A 27,046-nucleotide genomic window follows, 5' to 3' on the forward strand; every position below is an offset into this window, starting at 1 on the left:
ATAATCGGTTCATCCGTTCGGGAAATACGATGTCACAGACTCAGACACGTCAAACTTGAATTAAGTAATATTTTATAATGTTTTTGAGTAGAAAAATTTACATATTTATGTAGTTTGCGTCCTGCAGATAGACATAGGCTCTTTTTTATTCCAGAACAGCTAAGGCAAATATTACTGCAGGATTTTTTAAATTTCGGAACAAAAGCTGACGAAGTCACGGTCAAAAGCTAGTAATTCATAAAGCTCTCATTTCAAAATTCATTTATTTCAAGTGGGCAATGTAAGCACTTTTAAAACGTCAAGTCTGTCTGTTTGTAGTGACTCTACCACGGGTGGAGTTACTCGTTATAATTGCGTGGATCTTAAACCTTAATCCCTTTTAGGTATCTATGACGAGTAGTTGTAGGACAATTATAGTCTGACATACACACAGTGCACAGGAATTCGGATCAAGGTAAGCATAAAGAAGTAAAATTGCATAAAATAGCAAAATCCTCCTCCGTTACCAGTTATATGAAACTGTTACGGTAGGCAGCGCTTCTGTGCATGTATGATGTGCACGCCACTGCTGAGGATAACCAAAGCTAGGCAGCATCAGATAGTATCATGATAAATGTAAAAAATCGACATAATGACACGTCGGGGTAGGAAACTGTGCCGCCATTGACGTCACATCGTTTCTGGGCCAGCCTGAAATAGCGCGCGTTTACTGAAACCTGCTGTAAACTGCGGTGTTTAGTATCGCATCGCGATAGGGGTTACTTACTTTGTAACTGATGTATTTCTAGGTGTAACATATAGTAATTGATATAGGAGTGTCAGATAGAATACCTACAAAAGTCACCAGCTACCATCCCTCCTCTTCCCAAGGTTGTCGTACGAGGCGACTAAGGGATATAACGGAGAACGTCTTCTGTATTACTACTATGATTACCTGATATCATTAACTATTTCGAACTATATATAAAGACTTTTAAAGATTTTTGAAAGCAGTAGAGATAAATAAATATACTACGAAAATATACATAAGTTAAAAACAGCTTGCGTTTACAGCATAATTCCTAAGGTAATTCTGGGCCTACCAATGCAAAAAACTAAACTATGTGTAAAAACACATCTAATCCAGAGATGTTACTATACATTTGATGGATTTTATAATGTTAAGGACGCTCTTATCTCGATAAGAGCAATTACTGTGTTTCTTGCCGGCTCTTCTCGGTAGAATCTGCTTTCCGAAAGAGTGGTATAGTCACTTCAAACAGACATACTTGAATTTTTAAAAGTGCTTTTAATGTAGGCCTACTTGAAATAAATGAAATTTGAAATTTTAATTTGTACTAGGCTATAGCAAACAAGACTTCGGCCTTCTTTTCGGGAGGACCAAGTCCCTTACTTCCGCACCTCTGACTTACAGCATGCCTCGCGGTCAGTTAGAGGTAAGCAAGAGATACAAATCCAAAATCCCGGTTCATATTGACTGACAAGGGATATAAATTTACTTGTCTACCAGCCAACACACGGTAAATTTTACAAGAATATTATTTGGATGTGATTTTCAGTAGCCTATGCACGAAGAATGGATCAAACTGTGGGAGAAGATAAACATTCCGTCCTTTCCCCGTAGATGGAATTATTTCCAGTCCATGCTACCCGTGGTGAGTCGGTTAATTTCTGGATATTAGCGCGTTTTCAAGTGCGATTTCTCGAAACGATAATACATATCACTGATTTATTGACTATGATATTGATTTTTTATCACGTACGTGTTAGTGAATTATATAAATATACTACGACATAGAGACTAGACTACATCTAAACCGAAAGTAAGCGTAGCTTGAGCACTACGATGACTGATGAATATTTTTATGAATAAATAGACGTGCCCTGCGACCTAGGGCTTAACCTAACCTAACTCAATAAATCTGATAAATCACCTATCGTCAATAAAAATATTTATATTTCAAATTCATTAACTTGTGCAAATTTTCAACAAGTTTAACTGAATGGCGTTTCTAACTCATCATGCCTGCGTTAACGCGCGTAAAAACAACCAGGTACGTATGCATGGTACGTTTAGCAAAAAGAAATGAGCCATCATCAAAAGAAATTCGACCCTGGCATATAAAAACCAACTCAACCTACGGTTAGCGATGACAGTCACAATTTTTTCGACAAGCAGTTAATTTTTGCGAGATTGCCAAGTGCAGATTTCTAAAAATTGTAAAATATAGAGAACGAGGAAACATTCTGTCATAACGGCCTTGCGAATGAATTATTGCTTTTTGAGTTTTGCGTACCAACTATTCTTTCGGTCACAGGTAAAGGTCACTAGCACCGGTAAATACAAAAGGCGACCTTATCGCTCAGATCTCAGCCAGGCAACCTTAGAATTTTTTTTTTTAATTTATTGATGATGATGAAATTTACACCATTAGTTGTAGGTACCTGTACCCATTCCCCATAGCACAGTAGGTATAGCGCAGTACGTAATTAGGTCCGATAATTAGTTTCAAATTCAGTCTACCAAAACAAACCTTAAACTGAATTTGTTCCGTAGAAATTATTGAAATAAATGCTTCTAAATACAACCTAGCCAGTGTTTTTTTTTTTATATTCTCGTACGGCTAAGGACCTCCAAGTGTATTTTAAACTTTAGTTCCGTCTTTGGGAAACACGATTTGACAGAAAAATTAACATTTAAGACAATTTATAACCATTAGTTTTAATTTTGCATAGTTAAACATCCTCTTTCGTTTTTAGGATAACTACCAACATTAATCGCCGTTACACGACGGACAACACAATGCCAAAGTACGTAACGCCTAATCAAAAAAGATTACATTTACCTTTCACCAACTTTCAAAAACAACAACTCATATAACTTGTCTATGGTTCTTGCCAAAAGGTGTGGTATTTTGTGTTTGTATAATCATATTTTTCGCATGGATTTATTGTAATTAAAAAAACGATTTTATATTGTGTTCATCTGTCAAGTGTCAGTTTACAATTTCTCTAAGCATTATGCACCGCCGAATCGGTGGCGCAACTTTAGACGGCGACTAACGTCGTTAGTCATCACATTAAGAGTTCGTGAAACGTTTATTTTTCCCTGGGAATCACATAAATCAAATAAATTTATATGTTTATTTATATGCATAACGTACCTCTTTGCTTCAGCTGTGTTTTACGCCATTGGTTGCTTGGACGAGATCGCTATGTAGCCTATGATAAGGCCGCCAAATTGTAGACTTTGCGTTAAATTTTTAACTTCCCGCTAAGAAAATTAAAAATTTTCAAAAGTTGGGAAGTTATTGGTTTCACCCCGTATTTCGAAAATCGAGTTTGCATCAGATGACGACGTTTTGAGGTCCTAGAAAGCTTTCTTGACTATTCCCGCGATGGTCTCATATCTGTATGTACGTGTGTGTGTGTGTGTATGTGTGTGTGTTGTGAGTTTGCATGTGTGTGTAAGTATGTAAAATTTAAAAAACCTTTTTTTTTTTAGAATAACTTTTAAATGGCTCTACCGATCGATCCCAAAAACTTTTCAGCTCTTTTAAGCTTGATAAACCCTGTCGATCGCCACCGATTTGGTCAAAATCGGTTGATCCTTTCGAGAGATTAGAATTATAAAGATTCTTCATAGGACTCAATAAGCTGTGTCAAATGTCGCCAACCACGTGAAAATCGGATTATTCGTTCAAAAGTTATAGCAATTCGAGAATTAAAAATAGTGTTTTATGAAACTTTTATCAGACTTTCGAGCTCGAAGAGCTCAAAAACGATGTAATAAATTCAGTTTTGAGCAGTTAGGTATGTAATTAACGGAAAATTAAAGAAAGGAGTGAACAACCCTACTAATTTTCTATAATTGAATAGTTATTTTTTTTTAACTTCCCGCTAAGAATTAAAGTTTAAAAACCCGAAAAATATTGCTTTATGAAACTTCTATCAGACTTTTGAGCTCGAAGACCAAAATAAGTATGGAATTAGCGGGAAGTTGCAGGGATGGCCTTTAGGTCAACCGTTTTGCCTAATCTTTTTTACAATTTTTCTATATGTTTATGTGGTGTACAATAAAAGTGTATTCAGTTATTTCTTAATCAAAGGCAGACGAATCTAATTTAACATAACTGTATGTATGAATGAATCACCCGTACTTTATTATATAGGTGTATAGAACAGATGATATAGAGTATCCAAATGATCATATTCATGTGTACCTGAGTGGTAGTCTAATGTATGTTTCTCAGAAGTGTGGCTTAGGGCCTGGCCAGCTGCCAGGGTAACCGTCGGCCACTCTCAAAACATTTTCGCGAATCGATATCTACATTCATATCACTCAATTTCCTACTTGTTCTCTTTCTTCTTTCGCTACGTATAAAATTCTAAATTATTTATTTTTATTCATTTATATATTAAAGTAACAAATACATTTTTATTTCATTGTTTTTGTTCGATTAGACTTAATAGTTTTCTTTGTTCCTTTACGTCTTGTTCACACTTTTATGTTATTAACTCTTTTACATATTTATTAATTCAAAATACCTAATTATTTTTATGTTAAATCCGAGACCGTACTATTTCAATATGTTATGTGTATGTTATCTTTGTGGCCTTAGATTTAAGTGAACCTATTTATAAATATATTTTTATTGTAACGCTGTTTATCGATTACGAATAAATAAATAAATAAAAAAAATTAAAGTAGGTCTTACATTATATAAGCCCTTTTTAACAGACTTTAAATAGGAGGTTATCGATTTGATTTTTTTTAATGTATGTTCGGGCATAATTCCAACAGCTTTTGGAACAGTTCAGATATTAATTGATTAACTTAAAGCTAATAATCACGGGTTTCAAAGTATAAAAGAGATAAATTTATAGATACAGTAGTTCTAAGCTTTTGATCTCGTGGTAAATGCCGACATCGTCTTGGTAGCTTCGTGGAAGTGTGTAGAAACTATGTAGGACTTCTACTATTACGATTAGTAAAAGCCTTTCTTCTTCTGTGCCAGCCACTCACGATTGCTGTGTCAGCCCAGACGGCTTCTTTAGACCTCTGTATGACTGTTCTAAATCAATTCTTATATGTCTATGCCAGTTTTTGCAAACAACGGACAAGGCAATGCCAAAGTAAGTCAAGCCTAATCCAAGAAGATTCCTAGGCATTAAAAAAAAAATCTAAATTAATTTATTTCAATTAGGCCTAATATAAGCACTTTCGAAACGTCAAGTCTGTCTGTTTGTAGTGACTCTACCAACGGTTCGGAAGGCAGATTCTACTGAGTCTTAAGCTGGCAAGAAACTCAGCAGTTCCGGCAAGAAACTCAGTAGTTGCAGTACATTTACCTTTCCACAATCGATTTTCACGAGGCAACTCATACAACCCAACTTGTCTATGGTTCTTTCCACAAGGTGTGTTATTTTGTGTTCGTATTATCAATTTATTAATTAATTATTCGTATGAACTTTAGTTACTTCTAAAAGAAAACCGCATTTACATTTTTTTCATCTATCAAATGTCAGTTTACGAGTTTTCTAAAAATTACGATGTCGTAACTTTAGATGGCCCCTAACGTCGTCTAGTAAGTCATCATTAGGCATCCGATTTAAGCGTTTCCTAGATTTGTAAAAAGGGGCATAAATATACTATGGCATTAGGTTTGCCTAACAAATTTTTATATCTAAATAATTATCTTAGAAACAGACATCTATTCTATATATATAAAAGAGAGTGTGTGGGTATGTTCCGTATAGGCTCCGAAACGGCTGGACCGATTTCAATGAAACTTTCAGGGAATCTTCGGATTGACCTGGCGAGTAATCCTGTAAAGTTTGGTGACGATCGGAGCACTCCTATTTTTGAACTGTCGAACTGTAAAAAAATAGCTTTTATTTACTATGATGATATTTTATTGTTGGGTGTACATGGGTGTAGATAATGATCTTCACCCGCTCAAGAAGAGAATAGAAGAGAATGAATACGGAGAGAAATAAATGGTTTAATATAATATGAGACTTAAATTAAAAATTTAATGATGTAAGTTTATTGTTTAAATAAAACAAAGCAAAATCTAGCCCGGCGAAGCGGGCTGGGTACGCAAGTTACATATAATTGCGAGTACTAAAATAAATTATAGTAATTCATTGATAGGAATGCATAGTAGGTTGAACAAATGATTCGTTTATTTTATATTTCTTTTATGGGTACTGAAATAGTTTCGATAGCAGGTGTAGCAAAACTAGCGCTCAAAATAGTTCTGTAGGGCTAACATGCGCGCTGCGTGATGTCTACCGTTTTCTCATATTTTATATGAAGTATGACAAGAAAATGGGATATATTTGCCCTATAACACGACTAGCATGGGCTGGAGACAGGGTGAAGAGAATCCCACAGTTTTTCTACTCAGCGATCATGGGTGGGAATAATCTCTAAATAAAAAAGTTATGTCAAAAGGGGGTAAATTTAACATCACCCCCTTTTGACATAACTTACTTACGATGATGCTGTGCTTTGGCACGTTGACAAGTAAATTTTATCCCTTGTGAGTGGATATAATCGGAGGATAAAATTGTTGTCTCCAGCACGGGTAGTAGGTGTAGGCAGGTGACAAAAATTATATTCCCCTGATTATATCCCTTGATAAGAGATAAAATTAACGTGTCCACCTGCCAAAGCATTTCAACAGCGAATAGGAGAAGTTTCTCCTGTTTATTATTACACGTTATTTGTTTATTATTTCCATCTGAGCGCCGAGTTGACTCCCCGCGCTTGTATAGTAAATATCAGGTATTTTTATGAAAATTTAGCTTAATTTGCTATTCTCCGCGAAAAGCACGCGAATCTGTATAGTGTAATTTATAATTTCTATCTTTATACTCCACACTGCACAGATCTTCGGCAATGTACCCACTACGCACGTTTCGCTCCGAAACCGGAGCATCCTCCGGAGATGTTGACTTTACAATGAATAATATTGTTAAGACCACTTATTCACAATTATTCTTTGTATAATTCGGGTGGGTGCTCTATCCTGGAGATCAGACTCCACAACGACTTCATCTCTAGATCAGCATATCTATTGTAGCATGAACTAAAGGATAACATAGAAACTCCAAATATATGATAATTTGATGCCAGCATTTTTTTTAAACGGATTATCTACTAATTTTCCCTAAAGCTTGTAAAAATGCATTAAAAATCCCCTTATAATTAATAACAAAAACGAAACTCCAAAACTTTAATTGTCTTTATTAGATACAATTGCTTTGCGACTTTAGGTTATAAATGATAATAATAATTATACATTTTAAAACAGTGATCAAGCATGTCAATATAATATCTTAATGATAAACAAAATGTTAAGTTATCACATAGTATGGTGAATAGTGTCACAACACTTAAAATTAAATACAACATAAATCGAACATAATTCTTGCCAAAGCTTATATACAATGATTGCATGTCTCTAAGAATAATAACACATGTACTGATATATATAAAGAGTACCATCGCATATAAGGTACTCGGCTTGTGGTCAAGCCAATGAGTATATAAACACTTTGTTCATGGTCACGATATGTATAAATAAATTCTCTTTGACTTAAATTCGAATTTTAAATTCAATAACCCTTAGGTCAATGATGCATTTATTGAAATACAAATATTTATTTAACTTCCCGTGTATTTTTTTTTATTTAAGTCTTTTTAGCAAGTCAAATTATTGATGGTGAAATTGCGGTTTGCACTTTTATCAGTCTAATTAGCGAGTTTCAAAGGAACCAACAATTTCAATTTTAAGAAACTGTTACATTATTAGTTCTAGAAACACTCGTATGTCACCTGTGGCGCTTAAAATTGGAACACAATGTAAGCAATGTCATTTGTATAAGTACAGCCAGTTGTTTGATCTATTTGTTATTACTCTAAGCGACGGTTCTTCTTTCTTCTTTGCATCTTCTCAAACAATCGTAATGATCAGTAATAGTACATTTTGTATGTGGGCACACTGAACACATAGTCCAGTGAGCCACCCCTGGTCTGGAAGAAATGATTGTCGTATCTATACACGCGGCCTCTGTACCTGTACCAACAAGTTTCTCATTACGTCAACTAGTCTGATGGGATGATGATGAGACAAGATGAGTTTAATGATGGCACTGTTGGTAATGATGATTTAGCATTGTATGATGATGGTTTAGTTTTTATTAGTTTAGTTTTATTTAGGTTTAGAGCTTAGGGTAATTTATTTGTCGCTATTGCATGTTACTCCATATCTACGTTACTCAAATCAGATCTAATTTGTAATTTGGAAGGATTTACATTTCAGTAGATACTACCTTTTAACTTATAGAAGCATCTGTCATCCCTGAGTGCTATGATTTGAATTCCAAGGTAAACCGGCACTTCACATTGAAGTGACGTAAAACTGCCAAATTTTTATGGAGTTGTTAGTACCCTTGGAAGATTTTTACGTTTCTAATCGAGGGCTGATTTCGGCTATCAATACTCTGTAGAGTACGTTAGAATGAAAAGGATCAAATCCATCTACAAGCAATCTCTTGGCAAAACCAAAATCAGAATCACGGAATTTGCAACTTTAAAATAAGATTCATTAAGTACAGTGTTTTGGTTCGCGAAAACTACTCTACGATTGCGGGCATGCAAAACTTATACTAAGCGTACATTGCAACAGTTTAGTTACGGTAGATTACTTTTTAAAACATAAAATCCTATCACATCAGATAAAAAATCTAGATCTACTTATTCAAATGGTTTATTATGGATAATACAACACAAAGGCTATGTAATGTCGTAAGTAGTGAAAAAAGGAAAGTGACAAAAAGCTTCACAGCGTTAAGTTCGTCTGTGTACCTTTAACGAGTGCTATAAACTAAAACAAACTAGCCACATTTGGTAAGTGTAGTCTCGTTAAACAATTTCTTTTGTCACGTAAACTTTGCTATTTCCCCGGATACAAATAGAAACATTTCAGTATGCATTTTAATAAAAGCCCGATGCGTCGGCCACGATACGTGTGTATATTTACCGCGGGGTCGATGCACTATGTTGCGTAATTTTCGCGTCTTCCTCTAAAGATAACTATTCCTATTTCTCCCAAGCTATATTTCGTCTGGCTATTTTTCCTTATTCCAATAAAGAGTTTCTTGAAGTACTACAGTAGTCTTATTGTGAGGAATCGAAATTTGGATAAATTGCATTCACCGGACCAGACCACAGAAAATTCGGAAATTATAATTTAAATTACTCCTACCCGAATCGAACCCCGGGCATTATACGTAAGAACGAAGCGCTTACATATTGATTCAATTTAAATATTTCCGAATATCTTAAAATTATAATAACTAACTAGAGGATAAGGCTTCGGTTTTCCTTTCGTGCAGGCAGAATTCGAGCCCCGGCACGCACCATTCACTTTTAAGAGTTACGTGCGTTATTAATTTAAATATCACTTGAATTAAACGGTGGAGGCAAACATCGTGAGGAAACATGCCTGAGAGTTCCCCATAACGTTCTCAAAGGCGTGTGAACTCTACTAATCCGCACTTGGCCAGCGTGGTAAACTACGGCCTTCTCATTCTGAGACCCGTGCCCAGTAGTGGGCCTTTTTTTTATTTTTTTTGTCGTAGTGGAGAAGCTTTATGGCTACCTCTGTCCTTTTGGGCAGAACAGAGGTAATGTGGGACCCGAACTAAAAACCACCACGGCATGTCCCTCTCGTTGGCTTTATTGGACGTCCGGGGAACCCGTTGTATACTTCCCAGAAGCCCTGTAGTGGGCCAGTAATGGGTAATGATGAGGTTTCTCTTTGAATTTCTCAGAAAAATTTGACGGATTAGTCTTTACAACTGTAACATTTAAGCCTTGCTTTTCTAGCATTTCCTAAGAACATTTTTGAAAGTATTTTGAAGAAATGCAGACATACAACGATTTATTACACGTTAAAATGTATTTTATCCGCTTTGCATTAACGACAAACAATACAATGCTTAAGTAACGCCTAATCTAAGGAGATTCATAAGCACTCATCTAACGATCACCAATAGATTGGATAAAACGTTTTTTCCCTATAGACATCGCCTTAATTATTAGGAATTCGAATTAGGAAACTTAAACTTGGTTAACTTTATCATCTTTCCGCAAGTGAACTCGCAGATAAAATTTACTTCACATTAATTTCAAATCTTTAAACTTGGTGCATAAATCTTGGAAATTGTTGAGAAAAAGTGCTTGAACTAGTATATGCAAATAACCACATGTATTTAAATAGCACCTCGTACATTAAACATCTGTAAAACATTCACCTCGGCTTGTTCAATTTTGATTGAGCACTTTCTACATACTGTGGTAATTTACGAGCACGTCATAACAAGGTTACGCGTAAATTATAGCCGGGGAAAACACGCGACGTTGTGCAACGAAAACTGTAGATCTCAGCGATCAATATGGATATAAAAGCTAGAACAGAAAATCTTAAGCGTTCCTAACTGAATTTCAATATTAATTTCGGCGACTTCTCTGGCGTCGGGTGAGCGCTGTGGTTTTAAGTTGGAGGTTCAGTTTCCGGCAGGGGAAATTTGGGAATTTATAATTTCAGAATATTGTCTTGTCTGGTCTGGTAGCTTCGGCAAACACGTGACGCTAAGCGATTTGGCGTTCCGGTGCGATAACGCGTAGAAACCGATTAGGGGTATGAGTTAAATATAACTGCTGTGCTTCTTAACAGATTAGCACGGTAACATTTTAAGACTGCATCATCACTTGCCACCAGGAGGTATTGCAGTCAAGGACTAACATGTAGTAGAAAAAAATCCATTGCCTTAAGATTCTGTAGATATGAAGAAGCTATGAATATCCTTGATAGATTTTAATTTAATTGCGTTAAGATGAATTTCTAAACTAACCTACGCTTATCATAATAAGAAGATTATTATGTATTTAGTAATTAGTTATTTAAAATTTTGTACTCAAGTATGTGAATTAAGAGTATAATTAATCAATAGGAGAAGATTAACTCATAGAGAGTTATATGTAGAATGAATTAAAAGGAAATGGTACAAAAGTGCGTTTTAACTAATTAAAATATCACTTGTTTCAACGGTGAAGGAAAACATCGTGACGAAACCTGCATGCCTGAGAGTTCTACATAATGTTCTCAAAGGTGTGTGGAGTCCACCAATCCGCACTTTACTGGAAGTGGTGGACTACGGCCTTAACTCCTTCTCATTGTGGGAAGAGACCCGTGCTCTGTAGTGCCGGACTTGGGTCGTGATGAGAGAGAGTACAAAAGTACCTGATAAGCTTTATGATGTTCCCAGTCCAGTTAAAAGTGAGTCTGCAGCAGCTCAAGTTACTGGAGCTCTTACGGACGTGTAACCAGTATGATGTGTTGGTGAATTCGTGTTAATTAGAAATGTCTTGTGCAATGTAACCGTGCGGCGGGAGTTATTCTCGGTGTGCTGTTAAAAAGCGCAAGTAACTCCAGTTTCACAACGCACGTCCGTCGGAGTTAAATATACATTTATGTACTACATCAAATAGGGCACGGTTGTGCAAGGCTCATGCACATGGTACTTACTGTCTTAGAAGATAACATATAGACAGATAACCCTTAGTGTGATTAGATAACTTTTACATAATCAAACTCGTAATCACCATTGGAGTTATTGAGACAATCATGGTTCGATCGTAATCCACGCTAGCCAGACTAGTACTTCAACTGTTCTAGCTATTTTGTACTTCTAGGGAAATATCCTAAAAGACTATAAAGATGTGCTTATATTGTTTTGCTCTTTTCCGAAAAATGCGCATTTATAATATAAGTACTAATCCTACTAATATAAATGTGAATGTGTGGATGTTTGTTACTCAATCGCGCAAAAAACGCTTGAAAGGATGTGGATGAAATTTGTCATGCATGTAACCTTTGACATGAAAAAGGCTACCTTTTACCCTGATTCCTTAAGTAGTTCCCATGCTACCAGTTAAAAAGCCAGTTTAAAGTTTTTTGTCTGGGATTTGAGTCATTTTTGAGATACTACGAGCTCTCACGTCTCAAATAGACTAACTCCAGTGGCGATATTTTTTATCAGAAACTTACACACAAGGTCATACATAGATATATTACTTATGTTCGAGATTTAGCAATCCTCGAATGTAACAGGGATATAAAAGAGATTACTCACTTGGATCCGACAGAGGCTTTCGTGTCGAGAACCTCGACTATGTCTCCAGCTTTAAGAGAGACTTCATCATCAGCTGATGCTGTGTAATCTGATGTCGCTACCACGATGTCGTCCACCTGTAACAAGACACAACTATTTAGAGAAAGTATAAGGAAGTGTAAAAACGCGGTAACTGCCTCTTAATTCTGAACGTTAAACAAAAAAAAAATATAAATATAAAAAGTAATAAATTGGCTAAGTCATGTTATCAGTATATTATGTGTAAACTTTGTATCGGAAAGAGCGAGACCTCCAAATGCAGGTTTTTTCCAAACTTACGAGTAAATGGAGCTTAACCTATCGTTTTGTAATGAAATTGAGATAACAAATAAATTATTTTTCATTTTCATTGCCTTGCGGTTAGGAATTCAGCTTCACTTTAGGGAGACGAGTTTGAATCCCAGCACGCATCTCTAAGTTATCTAAGTTATGTGCGTTTTAAGCAATTCAAATATAACTTGCTTCTACGGTGAAGGAAAACATCGGCGGGTAACCTGCAAGCCAGCAAGAGTTCTGGGGCAGCGTGGTATACTACGGACTAAACCCTTTTCATTGCGGGAACCCGTGCCGTGTAGTTGGCCGATAATGGGTTGAAATGATGACGATATTGATTGGAACATGACACGAGCCGCTAAACTTGTCGTATTATTGTAAACCGCGTACTTGTAAACGTTAAAATTATGACAAGAGACGTGAAAAATTGAGAAGAATGTGTGGTTCAATTATAAACCAGCCAACGATGCGAAGCCTTAATTGGGTTTGAAATATTTTCTTGTTCAAATTTACCTTGGAGGGACTTCTGCTACACGTAGATCTAGATCTGGTACTCGACAAGGATGGGGAATGATATCTTTTATAACTAGGTGTGTAATCAAGGCTGTTAATTCTCGACCTTGTGGTATCCCTGTCTAACAGCACTCCATTATATCTTCTGCCATTTGTATATTTTGAGATTCTTTGACTGTGGCTAACATTACAATATCCAGTAAATGTTTGGAGGTCTTCGTCATTGTCATCTAGAATGGGACAGCTATACATGCTGAAGCGATGCGCTGTAGGTTGACTGAGATTAAGGGCCGAGAAGACGTGTAAAGGTTCAAAATGTCTTATACCATTTTCATCTAATACTGTATAAGCCACCTGACCGGTCAGAACAGCACGACTTGCTTCTCTAGGAACTACTGCTTGTAATCCTTTTTTCATTATCAACAGAGCACCTGGAAGCTTTTTACGCTGAAATAGAAAATCTTCCATCGCTAGACAATTTTCGGGTTGAAGAAGACTTAAAGGAATATCATCAGATGTCATTAAAGGAGCCTCTTCGGGGACGATCATAAGTGCAGCACTTTCTCGTACCAAATCCCTAACTTTAGGATCTGTGCGAGCTAGCTCTGGATCTGATTCCAGTTTACGCAGTGCTAAATGTAAACTTGGGGTCTTCTCTGCAAGTTTTCTCATGACAGTTAGTCTTTTAAGTATATTCATACACATTTCATCATTTTGTATTTTTGACAAGCAGTGCTCATCATTTAAAAAGCAGAGTAGACTTTTGGCCACATCACTCAATCCAAGTACTTTTGCAAGACCTACTGATTGAATAATTACTTCCTTTAACATTTCATTATTAGAATCTTCAAAAATTGTTTCTAATGTATTGCTACTAGTTTCCTGTATAGCAGATACGATAGCTTTTTGTAAAGTTTCGACCGCCTCATGATCTGTTTGAATAAATGAAATGGAGTCTGATATGCGACCCAAAACATGGTGTAGTAAATTTGTGTCATTTTTAGAAATATTTTTGAAAGCTGGCCCAAGTACTTGATTCTCACTGCTAAGAAAGTCACTAAACTTGTCAATTATCTGTTCTTGAGTATAGGAACGTTTGTCTAAAGCACTGTTAATAGCAATTTTGATTAATTCTAATTTTGAATTTGTGGAATTTTCAAGTATTTCTTCACAAAGAACTTCTTTATTTTCCTCTGTTTGAAGAATTTTATACATAGCCGATACAAAGTCTTCGTCGATGGTTTTCCCTAATATTGTATCAATCGATTTTAATATATGCTGATATTTTTCTTTTCCATTGTTATTATTAATTTCTTCAAATTGCTCAGCTGTGACTAATGCAGCTAATACAGCAGCTGCTATTGAGTTTTTCACTTTTTCCTGGTGCTGTTGCTGCTTTTTGTCTCCATTAAAATCATCACGATTTTGTTCTTCTAACTTTTTCTTATAAGCTCTGCCTCTTTTATTTTCCCCAATCAATCCATTGTTTTTATTATTTACATGAATTTCAGATTTTAAATGAGAACTCATTTCTATAATTGATGTAATTACTTCCATAAGCTGATTTGCCACCTCATCTTTTAAACCAAAATCTGTAACGAAAGCTTTCAAGGCTTCCGCGTTTTTCGTATGATTCAATATAACGTTAATGGCGGGTAAGTCAGTCGGAACTTGCCTTCCAATTGACATTCCTGCTTCCGATAATTGTCTTAGCATTTTTCTGTCAATTGTTAGTTCTCCTTTAGTAGACGATGTATCATTTGGATTTGTTTTTACCTTTAACAGTTTTAGTTCTTCTGGAGTGACAACAAAACTTTGAACAGAAAATTCAAGACCTTCTTCCCCTTCTATGAGATCAGGAGCTACAAATTTCAGACCTTCAGGCGTCTGAACTATTTGGCCTGGCACAAAAGTGACTCCTTGGTCTTCGGTTTCGATAACTCTACCAGGAACAAATCTTGGTCCTTCATCAGTGTCAACTACTTGTCCTGGAACGAATCTGGAACCTTCATCTTCGGTCGATATAACTTGACCAGGTATGAAGGTTGGGCCCGCCTTTGTTTCAATAATTTGTCCTGGTACAAACCGAGGACCATCTATTGTATGTATTGTTTGTCCTGGCACGAATTTGGGTCCAGTTTTTGTATTAACTACTTGTCCAGGCACGAATTTCGGTCCATCAGTGGTATCCACTACTTGACCTGGTACAAACTGTTCACCATTTTCTGTGAAAACAATTTGTCCCGGAACAAAGATTCCTTCCACCATCATTCCTGGGACGAAACGCGATTGATTTGCTTCATTCTTAACGAGTCGTCCCGGAACCACTTTACCACCTAATTCTGGTGCTTTAGGGCCTGGATAAAATTCTATACCTTTACTAGATTGCACCATATGACCGAAAACATACAAAGATTCTTCCGATAAAGAACACGTCTTTATATCAATGGGCAACCCCACAGGCGTACTTTCCGTAAAAGTTATATCTTCTATTTTCTTGGCTACTGAGAATTCAACATGACCATTAGCTTGCACAATAGTCTTGCCAGGAACAAACTTTTCACCGCAGTCGCTATTAACTACCTGACCTTCGATAAATTTCGGTCCATCAATTGTTTCCACAGTCGTTCCAGGAACAAATTCTAGACCACTGCCACCCATTCTACTAATACCAGGAACAAATACCGTTTCCCCATTAGTTGTAACTGTTTGACCAGGAACAAATTTAAGCCCATTTGGTGTAGCTAGTGTAGCCCCGGGAACAAATTGCAATTCATTATCTTGATGTACCACTTGACCTGGCACGAACTGCCATTCATTGTTTATTTTCGTATTTTGTCCGGGTGTGAAAATAATACTGCCATTTTCCATCAATGTCTGCCCAGGTACAAATTTTAATCCATCTGGGGTCATTATTGTTTGACCTGGAACAAACACTTCTTCAGATCCATTAGTAATCACCTTTCCAGGAACAAATTTTATTCCTTCCTCAGATAAAACTGTCTGTCCTTCAGTAAATCGATATGTTTCATCTTTATTTTTGATAGTTTGTCCACAGACAAATTCATCTCCGTTTTCTGTTTGCAAAACTTGTCCAGCGAGGAAAAATGGCTCGTTAGTATTTTCATTATTTACAATATGTCCGGGTACTAGCCCTGGTCCTAACGGCGTATTAACACAAAGACCAGGTACAAATATAGGCCCAGCAGGTGTTTCTACTGTTTGGCCCGGTACAAACACTGAGCCTTGAGGTGTATTGATATGTTGACCGGGAATGAACTTCTTTGCTTTATTTATATCTAAAGTCAAGCCTGATATTTTAGCAATTTTTTCTCTTTTCCCTTTCTTAATGTTTTTGACAACTTCCGTTAAATCGTTTAGTGTAGGGAGCATATCAACTTTATCACAGTTAAGTAACTTTTCTGTAATGTTTGATGTGTCTATTAATCGTTCTTCTGACATTTCTGCAACTGCACTTAACACTGCTTCCGATGGTCGTGATTTAACTGGCTTTAAAGGATTTACACAAGGCACGTTTTCGAGAGGAATCGAAACTTCACTTATATTGCGGTCCACTTCATGTACTTCAGTATCACAATGATAGGGTGCTATATTAAGAGGGGCCGGCAGTGTAGTCACTTTAGGTACCAAGAACTCATTGTTTACTTCTTTCTCAAACAAATCCCAGTCCCATGTTTCAAGAAGTGGATGCATCTGATCTCTCCAGTCACCACTGCACATAAGAATACTCGATTTCGATCGCATATGATGAAGATCGAAATTATTACAGGTAAAACTTTTAATATCATGTTTTTCGTGCCTAGTTTCCTCTAACTTAGCTTTTTTTGCTACTCGCTCTTGCCGCATTTTCTCCTCTTTAATTTCTTGTACTTCTGCTAGTTTTTCTTTGTTTTCAAAAATTTTTTTCATAGACGAAAGACCAGCTGCACGTTTCCTTTTTTTCTTGCGATCCTCGAGTTCCTCTAACTCTCTCTGTTTCAAAACTTCAGCATTTGGTCCTTCTCCTTCAAATATTTCCACTTCATCAGTGAAATCTTTAAAGTCCATGGAAACACTGCGGCCTTGTTTTGTTTTGATAAGCAAAGTGTCCGTGTCTTTAGCTAGCATAACATCTCTGACATCTCCGTCTCTCACTGCCGCCTCCATTCGAGCGGAGAAAACCAAGCTGCATTTTTTCTCTTGAACCGTGTACACATACCGTTTGTCGTCCGTCACCTGTTTCGTCAAAAGCATCTCCATCAATCCTCTTTGAGCCTCAGTAGAGCCGTCTAAAACCGGAAATATATATCTATAATCTGCAAGCATCTCATGTTTTCTGTTTCCATAGTTAATTTCAGGCGAATAATGATGTGGTCCAAGTTCGCCGGATACGTTGGTTATTTTACATTTGGCTTTGCCCGATCGGGCGGCAAGTAACACTGGAATGTAATGATGGGTTGGTAATCCGTAGGATTTTCCTGTAATCCTGCAGCATCTCTTCGCGTCTGCCGGCGAAATAGGCGCAAGAAGGGGGAAATAATTGGGCTTTGGCAGGCCCCGACTGCGGCCGGTTATTCTACAGAAAGACATCGCGGTCAGTCACGTAGTCATATTATTTGTTTACAAACTCAAGTGAAGCCGGCCTAAAACACGACCGTTTTATTATAATATCGATATATTCGCGGCGGGGAAGGCGCGTGCGTCGTTTGCGGAGGTTACGAAGCGACTGCGGGAGCTTGGTGTAAGCGCAAAGCTTAACGGCGGTCGTCGGTTCGCACCTTCGAGACTGCGACGGTGTGCCGTACATCTGTTCCGGTTAAGAGTTATTTATAAGCATAAAGGGAGACGTATTTATTTACGCCGAATATATGACACGGTTCCGCGATGCAAACAACAAAGACGTGAATTTACAGCTTTCCCTTAAAGTTCAAGAGAGCACTCGACGGAAAATGAAATCAATGTTAATATTATGAAATCGAAGTGTACGATGTATTTAGGGAAAGTAAATATTTATACGTAAACGTTACACGAAAATATCTCTGTGAAATTGAAATTGTATATGTGAAAACTTTATATTGTATTCGATTGATATTTTAAAGATGGATAATGTATTATAACAGCTTATTATCATGTAGTCTACAGTACAAAGAAATTTAGATGGATGCGCCAATGATTGCCTCGCTCTAGTGCGCCCGCTCTAGTGCGCCCGCTCTAGTGCGCCCGCTCTAGTGCGCCCGCTCTAGTGCGCCCGCTCATAAGCCTCAGTTCGATGGCCATAGGGCAACCCTTTTTGATACCAAAAATAATTGACGTACCAAAAAAAATGGCCCACCTGGGGGCCATTTTTTTTCGTCAATTATTGCTATAAAAAATTCTCTAAATCTCAATTATTTTTGGTATCAAAAAGGGTTGCCCTATGGCCATCGAACTGAGGCTTAAGAGTTAAGCCTCATAAGCTTGTAATTACACCAATGCAGCTTGGCAGCAGTATTAAGCATGGCTAGTACTCCCTCGGACGAGCTCTGTTACAACTACTTACAGACTCTTTGTTTGCAGAACTGCGTTACAAATGGGTAGTATAAATAAAGATTACAGGTAGGGAAATAAATCTAAAGGCATCTTTTATACAGCACCGGATTAGTCTTTCGAAGGAATATGCGTAATTATGAAAATAGCAGCTTTATATGCGTACTTTGAAGGCTGTGTGTGTACCTCTGAATATGGAATATATAAAAATTTTGCCCTTTGTTTTAAACGTAGAGCTACGGATGCCGTAGCATTTGCTACATCTCCTATACATGAGGGTATCTGTACACACTAGCATTACAAGGGGACCCGCCCTCTCTGGAGGAGATAAATAAATAAATAAATAATATACTACGACAATACACACATCGCCATCTAGCCCCAAAGTAAGCAAAGCTAATAAATATTTTTATGAATATAGTACACATAAATACTTATAATATACAGATTAACACCCAGCCACAGAAGAGCATTCATGTTCATCACACAAACACTTTCCAGTTGTGGGATTCGAACCCACTGCCTTGGACTCGAGAAAGCGGGGTCGCTGCCCAGTGCGTCAACCGGCTATCAAAACCGGCATATGGTACATAATATGGACTGACACAGAATAAGTAATTGTTACTAAAAAAAAAGTAACTTACAAAATAACCACAGGTTGTGGTCTGCAAATAAATACTTTATTATTAATTATTATTATATATTATGGCAGTAAATAATCTATTTGGTATAATACTCACATATAGTTTATATTTTTGTATATATGTATGGAATATAAATTATGAAATTCAAAATTAAAAATTAATTTATTTCAAGTGGGCCTAATATAAGCACTTTTGAAACGTCAAGTCTGTCTGTTTGTAGTGACTCTACCACCGGTTTGGAAAGCAGATTCTACCGAGAAGAAGCCTGCTCTTTTCTTCTGTGGCCATTTGTACAACTCCCACCAGACGAGACCAGAAAAAATTCAGAAATAATAAATTCCCAAATGCCGAGGATCGAACTCGGGACCTTCCATTTAAAATCACAGCGCTCACCGCTGCACCAGGGAGGTAGTACAAAACCAAATTATTGTTGTTAAAGTGCTGAGGAAGAGCTATTTCGGGTATCGGTACCGTTGTTTTCAATTCACCTGCGCGTGCGCATAAAAGTTCGCGTCATTGGTTTTAGAACCATAACCAGGGTAACGTGGTATGAGAAATCGTCCATTAATTACGTGAGCTGTTTACGGAGGTATGAACCTTTCTCAATCTATCAGTAGAGATTTTTTATGACAGCTCGTCCAGGTAAATACTATTTCGGGTATCGGCCGTTGTTTTCAATTCACCTGCGCTTGCGCATAGAAAGTTCGCGTCATTGGTTTTAGAACCATAACCAGGGTAACGTGGTATGAGAAATCGTCCATTAATTACGTGAGCTGTTTAGGGAGGTATGAACCTTTCTCAATCTATCAGTAGAGATTTTTTATGACAGCTCGTCCAGGTAAATACTAGCACCATGCTTATTTCTGTCGCCGAGTAGCGTTGCTGTGTTCCGGTCGGAAGGGTATAATTACAGGCACGTGAGCCTTAACACGCCTTGCGAAGCGTTTTTTTTTTTTTATAAATATATAGACAAGTGCTTGACTGCAATCACACCTGATGGTAAGTGATGATGCAGCCTAAGATGAAGCGCGCTAGCCTAGAAGATGCCTATTCACTCTTGATTTGAAGGTACCCAGATTAGAGGTATCGGGGAAGACGGAAGGTGGGAGGGCATTCAAGGCCTTTGCGGTGCGGATCAGAAAGGAAGAAGCAAAACGCTTCGTACTTTCGTGCTTTGTTCATAGGCGATGGTTTCCACTCACCATCAAATGGCCATCTACTTGGTACTTCTTCTATTACTATAAAAACAAGGAATCTCTTGTGGCGGAAAGGGGGTGCTATGCGTGTACGGACCACGAGGCCCTGGGTTTGAATCCCGGGTCGGGCTAAAAAAATTGTAAGGTGTTGTGTTTTCTTCTACTTTCTGTACTAGTCCGGAGAAAAATTGTTTGGTCAGCCCCCGTGCCTCGAAGAGCACGTTAAGCCGTTGTTGGTCCGGATTAGTATCACCAACTTAAAAAGCCCACCAATACGCATCGCAACAACGTGGTGGATCTATGCTCTAAAACCGACTCTCTTATTAGAGAGAGGAGGCCTGTGTCTAGTAGGACGTTAATAGGCTGCAGATACAGCAACTGCTGGGCACGGGCCTACAGGGAAGCTGGTTTAAAGCATAGATCCACCACGCTGTTTTAATGCAGGTTGGCGGGCTCCTTTATGGTAATCAATTGGATTTATATATTGATTTAAACAACTTGTTACTGAATTATGAAATACTATTGAAGTGTGTATAAGTATACTTCACAAGGAATCTAAATCGAAACTATACAACTAAACCAAAACACTCGGTTTCACAGATATTTCTGAGACTCTCAGTAAATAATGTATCTCTAAAGCATGTGAAGTAATATTTCGGTTATCATTTACAAGTTGTATGGATGGCATCTCAACAAAGCAGAGCTAACTCCTTACTCCGGGCTGGTATCGGTTGACCCAAATTTCTAACCTAACAATTTTGATGCAGTCCGGGAATCGAGCCCAGAGCCTGTGATCAATAGACTGGTCAACTACTAGATCAACGAAGGAGATAATAAAAATATTTTTGTCGACATAAGTAGGTAAATAAAATTGATTTGTGGTATGTATTCCGCAGCAAGAGCAAAATACTTTCGCGAAATCGTTTTATGAGTTCATCTAAAAGAAAATGACTGGTGATATGTGAAATTTTGTGTATTCATTTCTCTAACATCACCAGTTCCACTCTGACTCATGTATGATAATTTTTTTTCGGAGAATACGAGAATGACAAGGAAAACGAACAAAAACAAAGTCTATCATTAACCGACTTAAAAAAAAACGAGGAGGTTCTCAATTCAGTTGTTTTTTATGTTTGTCAGCTCAGAAACTCGAAGAAAAAATTATTTTTTTGTTTGAGACGGTATACTTCCCATGTGGTGGGTTTTTATTAAGTCGAGATCTGTTGAAGGGATCCTGGAGAAATGGAGGGAACTCTTCAAATATTATATGGACATCTATAACGATTTGAGTATTTTTTAAAGTAATAATAAGACTGATGAATATTTTTATGAATAATATATATAAATACTTAAAATATTAAACACTCAGACACTTGAAAATAAAAAAAAATATATATATATATAAATATGGGGGGGGGGGAGGGGTTCTAAGAGTGGCTTGGCGGAGGAAGGTCGTCTCATTAGAATAAGTCTATAAGTGTTATAAGTAAATGTAGTAGGTAATAATAATAATAGTAATAAAGTAACTACTGTGTACGTGAGCTGGTTTGATTTTTCATCTTAATTGTTATTGTACACCAAAAAGAAAGAAAACTACTTATATCTTATCTTATATCTTGAAACGAGCAATTCTTGTATATATATAATTGGAATCTCGGAATCGGCTCCAACGATTTTCATGAAATTTACTACCCCCTTTTTTAACCCCCTGTGTTTCGGGTTCGATAAATCGATGTAGCTAGGATTCATTTTTAGAAAATGTCAATTTATTCGTGTTTTCCGGTAATAACCGATTTGGTGCAGACGAAGTTGCATGGGTCAGCTAGTGGGAATAATATGAGAGAAAACTTATATATAACTTGCATGCCTTGCGAAGTGTTGCTATTATTATAGGCGATGGTTTTCCATTTACCATCAGGTCCTCTCTCTGCTTTTTTTTTTTATTCAACTACAAGACTGCAATCTCACATGGTGGTAAGTGATGATGCATCCTAAGTTTGTAGCGGGTTAATCTGTTAGGGAGTATGGTCGTCATACCCCTAATCGGTTTCTACGCGAAATCGCACCGGAACACTAAATCGCTTAGCGGCACATCTTTGTCTTTAGGTCCGTCAATTAAAACTATAAAACAAAAAAACCATTTGTAGTAAGTTTTTAATATAATCTTAAAATATATATCAATCTCCTGTCACGATGTTTGTCTGCGATGGACTCCTAAACTACTTAACCGATTTTTAATTAAATTGGCACACCGTGAGCTGTCTGGTCCAACTTAAGAGATAGGATAGCTTAGATCTTTAATAAATTTTTTAAGTAAAATGAATGTTAAAATGTTAAATATAAATTTTTGATGTTAGAAAAGAGCAACTGCTGAGTTTCTTGCCGGCTTCTTCTCGGTAGAATCTGCCTTCCCAACCGGTGGTAGAGTCATTACAAACAGACAGACTTGACGTTTCAAAAGTGCTTATATAAGGCCTACTTCAAATAAATGAATTTAGAATTTTTTTGAATTTAATTATAGTCGCAATTTTATTTTATTGCCAATTATTTGTCTATAATTAATTGACATTCACATGTTATATAAATATATATATATACTACTATAATCATTTAAGGCTTAGCGATACTGAATACTTTAAAAACAAAATCAAACACAGACGAAGTCGCGGGAAACAGCTAGTCGCCATATAAGGATAGGCCCTAACATCTTAGAATCAAATCTTATCAAAGATTGACAAATTGCAATCAAGGGCTAACATGTAGAGGACTATAAAAAAATCATGAAAATTAAAAAAAGTAAATACACCATCTGTACCTACTGTGGAGAACTATCCCATTCCGAGTTTAGACCAGTGAGTTTTTGTGACCAAGCCCCTAAAAACTCAATCACCAATGATCCGATTTTAGATTTTGATTTAGAAACGTTTCCGATAACTCAAACACTGAACGCGAGCGTGGGCGACGTTTCGACATGTCTATTAGAATTTGGCGGCAAAAATTTGTTTCTATGTACCAAACCTTTGAGGCAATAAGATGAAAGATAGCTAACTCGGCCAAAATTAAATCTAAAACTTCTTGTTTCTGAATGATTAGTTTTAGAAGTCTTTCGTATAAGCACTAACGATATTTTACTCGTGACTTCGTTTGCGCGGATTAATTTGAACATCCCGTTTCAACAAAAATATAACAAAATATAGTAGAATTATTTGCTGCTGGTAGAGTAGTTACCTACTCAATTTTATTCCTTAACTAGCAACCTCGAAGTAAGATAATAAAAAAAAAAATAGTACCTTTACGAAAAATTATCAATAATAAAAGTATGAGTTGTACATTGAAATGTAATTAAGAAAAATTGTATATTGTAATAAAATATAAGTATTTTCAAACATTATCTAGTTTTGGGAATCGAACCCACAGCCATGGTCTCAGAAGCAAGGTCGCTGCCCACTGCGCCATACGGCCGTCATTATACATCGAATACGTGTCAAAACGCACCAGACGAAAATACAAAAGATACAGACGTTCTAAAATCTAGAACACCCACTATGATGTTTCCAAGAACAGAAAATCTCATCAGAAGTACAATATAATTCCATGTGTTTGTACATTTTGTTTGCAAACTTGTCACGTTAGTATTTTTTTTACGAGCACATTCATAGTTTCCTAGATAAAACGACATTAAAAGACCGCGGAAATTTATGTGGTATTTGTTAACATAGAGCGTGGTTATATGTTTATACATTATGTATGATAAATTGATGCTTCTTGTAAGAAGATAAGTTTCGTAAATAAAAGGCGGTATGTGGTTTTCTCTTTTACTATTAAAAGTATACAAAATACCGGTTGCCCACTACTTTTTCCGCGTAAAATTACTTACAATGCGCAATAAACGAACTATTCAAACTTGTATCCCCTATTCTACGGCCTTAAGGGTAATTTAAAAAAACAATTAAGGAAATATGCATTTTTAAATGCCCTAACTTCAAAAACATAGTGCTTTTTATATAATCTTCGTTCCCGTTTCGTTTTCAGGGATATATCTTAGAGAAAACCTTTTCAGAGGATGACAAAACTCTAACTTTTGCCTTCTAAATTTTAATGTACCTTACAATCACAACAATGGAACTCTCATATTCTTTCAACTATTTCAGCTCTTTAGGAGTATTTTTCAGAAATATAATACTTTTATTCCGGAAATCTACCTCTAAGCGGAGGAAATATATTCTGCTTGTAAGAGTCCCGTAAAAATCGGTCTAGTTTCAGAGATTTGCCCGACAGACACGAGACAGACATACAAAACAATTTTTTGCTAGACACAGGCTTCTTCTCTCGTAGGAGAGTATTTTAAAGCATAGGTCTAGGAGTGTTGACATTAAACGAGACCACAGGGACCGCAGAAGGTAGAACTTTTATGACACTTACTGGAAGCGGTGATAGCCTAGTGGTTAGAGCTTCGGCTTCCTTTTCGATGGTACAGAGTTCGAACCCCGGCACGGATCGGATTTATGTGCATTGCTTTAATGGTAAAGGAAAACAAAGTGGGCAAACCAGTATGTTTGAGATTTCTCCACAACGTTCTCAAAAGCGTGTGAATTCTACCAATCCGGACTTGGCTAGCTTGGCGGTCTTCGCCTAAACTCTTTTTCAGGAGATTCTTGCCCTGTAGTAGGCCTGTAATGGGTAGATCAGAACACGAAGCAGTAGTAAGAGACATAAATAATAATAACAAAAAGTTTATTTCAATTAACAGTTACACAGTAAATTAAAAATAGTACAAAATAAGGCGAACATAAGGTAATGTGTATCATGAAACCCAAATTCGATAATACTGAGTGCAAGACTGAGTCGCAGTTATTATCGCCCATCTCTGGACATTAATATCATAAATAGACGATGTCTAGACGCGGTCGGTATTTACCTCAAGATCAAAGGCTTTGGAACTACTGTATCACTTCTTCATACTGTGTACTGTGTCGCTGAACATTCAGGGTACGCTTTTCACGAGGTCGTAAACCGTGTCGCAGGACAACAGCCAGTCACATTAATCGTGAGTTTTGTCACAGCTCAGCGTTTCACGTCGCCGCTGAATTACTGCTGCTACGCTAAGGGCATACGCGATCTCAAATGGATTTACGGTCATATTATAATTATTTTGGATACGATCCAATCCGCTGCAGTACCCTTCGATGGATCACTTTGTAATATTCAACTATTATTTATTCATAGTAAAGCGAATCATACATAGTAAAGCAAATGGCATTCTGTTTTATGTCTTACTGTTTATTTTATTGAATTGGTAGCATGACGTTGACTACCGACTGTAGGTCTACATCCCACTTCCCACTTATATATATATATATATATATATATATATATATATATATATATAAATGTTATTTTGGTTTGTGTACGCTTCAAAAACTCAAAAAGTTCTTCGCCGATCGGGCTGAAATTTTAGCATGATATATAATACGCATCAAGGATTGTTTTTATCTATTTTTCAATCACAATGTACCACAGCGAAGCGTGGCAGGGTAGAGCTAGTAATATATAGTAGGAAGTAAGATATATAATTATAATATATATAAGTAGGAAGTAAGATATATAATATAACTAGCAGTTGCCCAGGATATCCTCTGCGTTTGATTTTGTTTTTTCATGTACCATTAAATTTAGTTGCAGTTCTAAAAAAAATTAAAGTATTCAGTATCGCTAAGCCTTGAATGAGGAGTGAGCTGCTGTCCGCTGAGGAGTTCTGTCCTCTATCTCCGACCATATTTATCAGATCTACACAGTTTAGCCAAAATTAAATACATATTATAACCTCTATAGTACAAAATAATTATTTAAATTGGTTATAATTTGTCGGTTATGTCGTCAAACACTTTCATCCCTTCTCCCAAAGGAACCGAGCTTAATGTCGGGATAAAAAGTATCCTATATTACTTCTAACACTTCCAAGAATATGTGTAACAAGTTTCATGAGGTTCGGTTAAGTAGTTTTTGCGTGAAAGCGTAACAAACAAACTTACATTGACATTTATATTATTAAGTAGGGATAGGGATAGGGAAGTAGGGATACATAAATAAATATAACACGACAGTACACACATCGCCATCTAGTCCCAAAGTAAGCGTAGCTTGTGTTATGGGTACTAAGATAACTGATGAATAATTTTTAATAATATACATAAATACTTATAACATAAGTATAGATAAACACCCAGACACTAAAGAAAATAATGTTAACGGTTACATGTATGATAAAAAAACTTGGGTATGCATTGCTCTAACTTCATAGCTACACATAAACTTGACTGTGAGATGGTGATAACAAAAAAAACCTGGCTAAGTTTTTTTTGGGCTGTTACAGTCTCTTTATGATATCTAAGGAAGCAATTATGCGAATTAACTATTTCTTCTGTGCTCTCATGACTGCTCAAAGATCGCATGGGCTAACATGTAGCGCAATAAAAAAACACAGAGTACTTATAAATTAGAGCGTTAAAATATCAATCTGCTGCACAAACTGGCGTGCAGTGCCATTGTATATTTTAAACACATAAACATATTTATATAAAGCTTCAAATAAACACCGGAATCAAGGTTGCAGTGCACAGCAAACCGATACGTCGTTCAGGTGTG

General features: G+C 36.7%; 1 protein-coding gene across 10 annotated transcripts in view; it reads right to left on the minus strand.

The window, feature by feature from the left end:
* Positions 1 to 27,046, minus strand: part of LOC120628057 (obscurin-like) — a 153,485-nt gene that overhangs the window by 105,843 nt on the left and 20,596 nt on the right. For 7 of the 10 annotated variants that reach the window (XM_039896264.1, XM_039896273.1, XM_039896306.1 and 4 more), the window contains exons 1-2: positions 13,036 to 17,748; positions 12,211 to 12,326 (exon numbers count right to left, since the gene is read on the minus strand). In XM_039896264.1, the coding sequence (XP_039752198.1) occupies positions 12,211 to 12,326; positions 13,036 to 17,625 (4,706 nt within the window). In that variant the 5' untranslated portion in view covers positions 17,626 to 17,748. Of the gene's footprint in view, positions 1 to 12,210; positions 12,327 to 13,035; positions 17,749 to 27,046 lie in introns of those variants that run through there. The other 3 variants (XM_039896330.1, XM_039896321.1, XM_039896313.1) reach the window with 1 other exon arrangement.

Source organism: Pararge aegeria, chromosome 2 (genome assembly GCF_905163445.1).
Source record: "Pararge aegeria chromosome 2, ilParAegt1.1, whole genome shotgun sequence".
NCBI lineage: Eukaryota > Metazoa > Arthropoda > Insecta > Lepidoptera > Nymphalidae > Pararge > Pararge aegeria.